Raw genomic sequence first — 4,465 nt, 5'->3', positions numbered from 1 at the left:
GCCGTGGCCGACAGCGCCGGCTGCCCGTGGTCCTTCACCACGGCCACCAGGCGCTGCTTGGCCGCGTCCCGCTCCGACACGGCCCGCGCCGTGCGCACCTCGCCGCTGCGCGCCTCCACGCGGAAGAGCGCCGGCTCCGGCGCCTGCACCAGCTCGTACGACAGCCACGCGTTGCGCCCCGCGTCCGCGTCCACCGCCACCACCTTGGCCACCAGGTAGCCGGCCTCTGCCGAGCGCGGCACCACCTCGAACGGCCCCGCGACCGCGCCCGCGCCCGCTCCGCCGCTCGCCGCCGGCCACAGCACCCGCGGCGCGTTGTCGTTGCGGTCCAGCACGAAGACGCGCACCGTCGCCGTCGCGCTGCGCGCCGGCGTCCCGCCGTCCTGCGCCCGCACCTCCACGGCGAACTCGCGGCACCGCTCGTAGTCGAACGAGCGCTGCGCGAACACCGCGCCCGTCTCCGCCTGCACCGACACGAACGCCGCGTCCGCGCCGCCGCCCGCCAGCGCGTAGCTCACGCGCCCGTTGGCTCCCGCGTCCGCGTCCCGCGCGCTCACGCGCAGCACCGGCGCTCCCGCCGCGTTGTTCTCGGGCACGTAGGCGCTGTAGGCGGCCTCCTCGAACACCGGCGCGTTGTCGTTCACGTCCGACACCTCCAGCACCAGATCCGCGCGGCTCGACAGCGCCGGGCTGCCCCGGTCCGTGGCAGTGATTGTGATGTTGTAAGCAGACACTTCCTCTCTGTCCAGGATATTTTCAATTACGAGTTTGTAGGTACTCTCTGATGACGCTTCTAGTTTGAAAGGGGAGTCACCGTCGAGATTACAGGTCACTTCTCCGTTTACTCCGGAGTCCCTGTCACGAACGTTGATCACAGCCACGACTGTGCTCGGGACTGAGTCTTCGGGTACAGGGTTCAATATAGGCAGGAGGGTAAGGCCTGGAGCATTGTCATTCGTGTCTATAACGTCTATGTGCACTTTGGTGTGTGCGCTGAGCCCACCTCCATCCTTGCCTTCAACAGTTACCTCATAATATTTCACATCTTCGTAATCTAGGGGACCGGTAATTCTCACGTCCCCTGTCTTGGGGTCCAGACTGAAGAGCTGGCGAGCATGGCTTGTGATGTCATTGAAAGAATAAGTGATTTCTGCGTTTGTACCCTCGTCACCGTCAGTGGCTTTCACCTGAAAAGCTAAGGAGCCTTCTGGAAGATTTTCTGGCACTCGAACCTTGTAGATCTCTTTGGTGAACACCGGTGCATTATCATTTGCATCCGTCACATCAATCTTAATCTGGGCGGTTCCAGATCGGACTGGATCTCCACCGTCCACTGCCGTCAGAATCAAATTGTGACTTTTCTGTTTTTCACGGTCTAAGTTTTTCTCCAATAGCAATTCCGCATGTTTCCTCCCGTCGGAACTCTCCTTCACTACAAGGGAGAAGAGCGGATTGTGGGTAAGCTGGTAGTTTTGTAACGAGTTCACACCAATGTCGGGGTCTCTGCCACTGCCCAGTGGGAACCTCGTCCCGGCAGGAGTGGACTCGATCATTTCTATGGCAACAACTTCTTTGTCAAAGCGCGGCGCATTGTCATTGATATCCTGGATAGTAATGCTCACGTGATATATATTGAAAGGGTTTTCCACGACAGCTTCCAAACTGAAGACACAAGGCGCCTTGTCCCCGCAGATGCCCTCTCGATCTATCCTCTCGTTTACACGCAGGTTTCCATTCCCTTCCTCAAGAATGAAGTATCGCTTTTCATCACCAGAGACAAGCCGCAGCTGGCGCGCCGGCAGCTCGGCCGGGCTCAGCCCCAGGTCCCGAGCCAGCGGCCCCACCAGCGAGCCCCTGCCCACCTCCTCGGGGATCGCGTAGCGGATCCGCTCCGGCGCCGCCCGGCAGCACAGCTGCAGCAGCACGGCCAGCAGCGCGACCCGCCCGGCGGCTCCTCGGCCCCGCGCTGCCGCTCGGACCTCCATTCTCCGCAGACCTGAAGCGTGTTTTGCAGACGACTAGGCTTCCCAAGCAGCTGAATCGACACCAGAGAAAAACAAGTATGCGAAATCTTTACCGCCGGTCGGAACGCGGGCTGGAGCCTGGCAGGATCGCTTCTGCTTCTCTCAGCACGGATCGGAGCTGCACTGCGCGGGCGCCGCAGCCGGCGGCATCCCTTCTCCGCACTGGCCAACAGTGACACCCTGAGTCCGCGCTGAGAACTGCAGCTCGGAGCTCCTGGGTGCGCTTCTTAAATCCTCACTCCAGGCTCGTTAGTAAATATCAGCGTTGCCAGGAGAGCAAGACAGAAAACTTGTACATATGCTGAAGACGTCCATCTATGTCTCTCAGGTATCTGCACAGGTACCGGTATCAACATCTTTGTCGGTGGCATGGATGGTGGGATTGAATGCTTGTGGACTACACCAAGCTCTGTGGTGCGGTCAGCATACTGGAGGGAAGGGCTGCCATCCAGAGGGACCTGAACACCTCGAGAGGTGGGCCCGTGAAGTTCATGTATGGCTAAATGTAAGGTCCTGCACCTGAGTCGGGTCAATCTCAAACATGAATGCAGGCTGGGCAAGGAGTGGATTGAGAGCAGCCCTGTGGAGAAGGACTTGGAAGTTCTGGAGGATGAAAAACTGAATATGAACTGTTAATGGGTGCTTGCAGCCCAGAAAGCTAATCACATCCTGGGCTGCATCAAAAGAAGTTTAGCTATAGGGTAAGGGAGGTGATTCTCTCTCTCTACTCTCTCTTGTAAGGCTTCACCTGGAGTACCGTGTTCAGCCCTGGGGCTCACCAGCACAAAAAGGCATGGAGCTGTTGGAGAAAGTCCAAAGGAATGTCAAAAGGATGATTAAAGAGTTGGTGCACTTCTATAAAGAACTGCAGAGAGTTGAATTTTTTTAGCCTAGGAAAGAGAAAGCTCTGGGGAGATCTTAGAGCAACCTTCTAGTACTTAAAGGGAGTCTACAGGAAAATTGAGGAGGGACTCTATAATGGAATGTGATGATAGGGCAAAGGGGTAAGTTATAAATGAAAAGAGGGTAGGTTTAGATTAGATGTTAGGAATAAATTATTTACAGTGAGGACAGTAAGACACTGGAATAGCTTCCTCAGAGATGTTGTGGATGCCCCATCCCTGAAAGCATTCAGGCCAGGTTGGATGGGGCTTCAGGCAACCTGATCTAGTGGGTGGCAGTCCTGCCTATGGTCAGAACTAGACAGTCTTTAAGATCTTCTGCAACCCAAAACATTTTATGGCATGATTTCATAATATGATTCTAAACAAGCTAACAAGTTTGACATTCTTACACTTGAAAGTCTTCTGCTGCACAAGCCCTCTCCCAGCGTTCAGAGAAAACTGCAGTGATCTTTCTGCCCTCTAGACTCAGTGTGCTGGAATGTTCCCACTGCTTTCCTATCACTGCCATAGGACAAACAGCAAGATAGGCAGAAGGCCACAGACCGGTGTGTAAATTGTGATTTCAATTTTGAAAGCTGGAAGAGAACAAGCTAAGAGTCAGCTTACCAACTTGCGAAGGTATCACCAATGGCCAAACAAAGCCAAGAATCCCAGTCATTGAGAAAACCACTGTAGTCAAACCATACCTATCGGATCCCATCTCTTTCAGAATTTGAAAGGCAGCATAGTGTCAGTGCCATACAACCCAGCCCCCAATCGCTTTCTATCTGTGTGTCTTTGATAAGCCATGTCCACATCTCTTGACTAACCCGAGTGTTATCACAGCAAGTCCCAAAATTGAAAAATGGTTTCTGGCAAATGTTGCCTGTGGTTATTGTTGCTTGAACAAGCCATCGGAAAACAGGGAGAGACCACTTTCATGGAAAGCAATGATATCTCACATGAACATTAAGACTCATCTTTCTCACAGCAAAGAAATAAAGATCCAAAGGATAACTGTATCACCACAGCCACTTAGGCAATACAGTTGCTTAGAGCAGCCAGTGCAGAAGCAGTCACTTAAAACACACACAAGATCAGAAGAGATTCATTATACAGCATTTACTATTCACTACTTTCCAACATCTCATGTCCAAATCCGTGCACAGAGCAAGTTGCCATGTCCCTGGAGCTCTAAGAAGCTAGGATACAAGAGGGAAAATATCTGATCTCAAGACACTTACAAAAACTCAATACTAGAGAAAGGTGAAATGAAAAGGAAAATGAAAAGCACATAAACCAATACAACAATTTAAAAATGTTCAGAACACTACCACAGACACGAAAGAAGGTTAAAATAAGGAACATACCTCAGCGGAAACGTGGTCTTCATTTGCCACGATGTGATCACCCTTGGGGATGAGAGCATCTGAAACCTCTGACAGCGGCCGGGCCGGGAGCGTGTCGCAGCAGCTGCCGGCCGCGCAGCGCAGCTGGCTCTTGCGCGAGTCGGCCGTGAGCGACACGTCGTGCGAGTAGGAGCGCAGGAAGGCGCGG

The 4,465-nt window shown here is 53.7% G+C and overlaps 2 protein-coding genes across 2 annotated transcripts in view; both read right to left on the bottom strand.

Annotated features, from left to right (window-relative positions):
* Nucleotides 1-2,203, bottom strand: part of LOC110391448 (protocadherin gamma-B5-like) — a 5,858-nt gene extending 3,655 nt beyond the window's left edge. The window contains exon 1 of the mRNA XM_021383337.1: nt 3-2,203. Within this exon, the coding sequence (XP_021239012.1) occupies nt 3-1,985 (1,983 nt within the window). The 5' untranslated portion in view covers nt 1,986-2,203. The remainder of the gene's footprint in view (nt 1-2) is intronic.
* Nucleotides 2,204-3,491: 1,288 nt separating this feature from the next.
* The window catches only part of LOC110391447 (protocadherin gamma-A9-like), a 3,358-nt gene continuing 2,384 nt past the window's right edge, over nt 3,492-4,465 (bottom strand). The window contains exon 2 of the mRNA XM_021383334.1: nt 3,492-3,504. Coding sequence (XP_021239009.1) covers nt 3,492-3,504 — 13 coding nt within the window. The remainder of the gene's footprint in view (nt 3,505-4,465) is intronic.

The sequence above is a fragment of the Numida meleagris genome, unplaced genomic scaffold, assembly GCF_002078875.1.
Source record: "Numida meleagris isolate 19003 breed g44 Domestic line unplaced genomic scaffold, NumMel1.0 unplaced_Scaffold367, whole genome shotgun sequence".
NCBI lineage: Eukaryota > Metazoa > Chordata > Aves > Galliformes > Numididae > Numida > Numida meleagris.
This window is presented reverse-complemented; position numbering and strand designations above follow the sequence as displayed.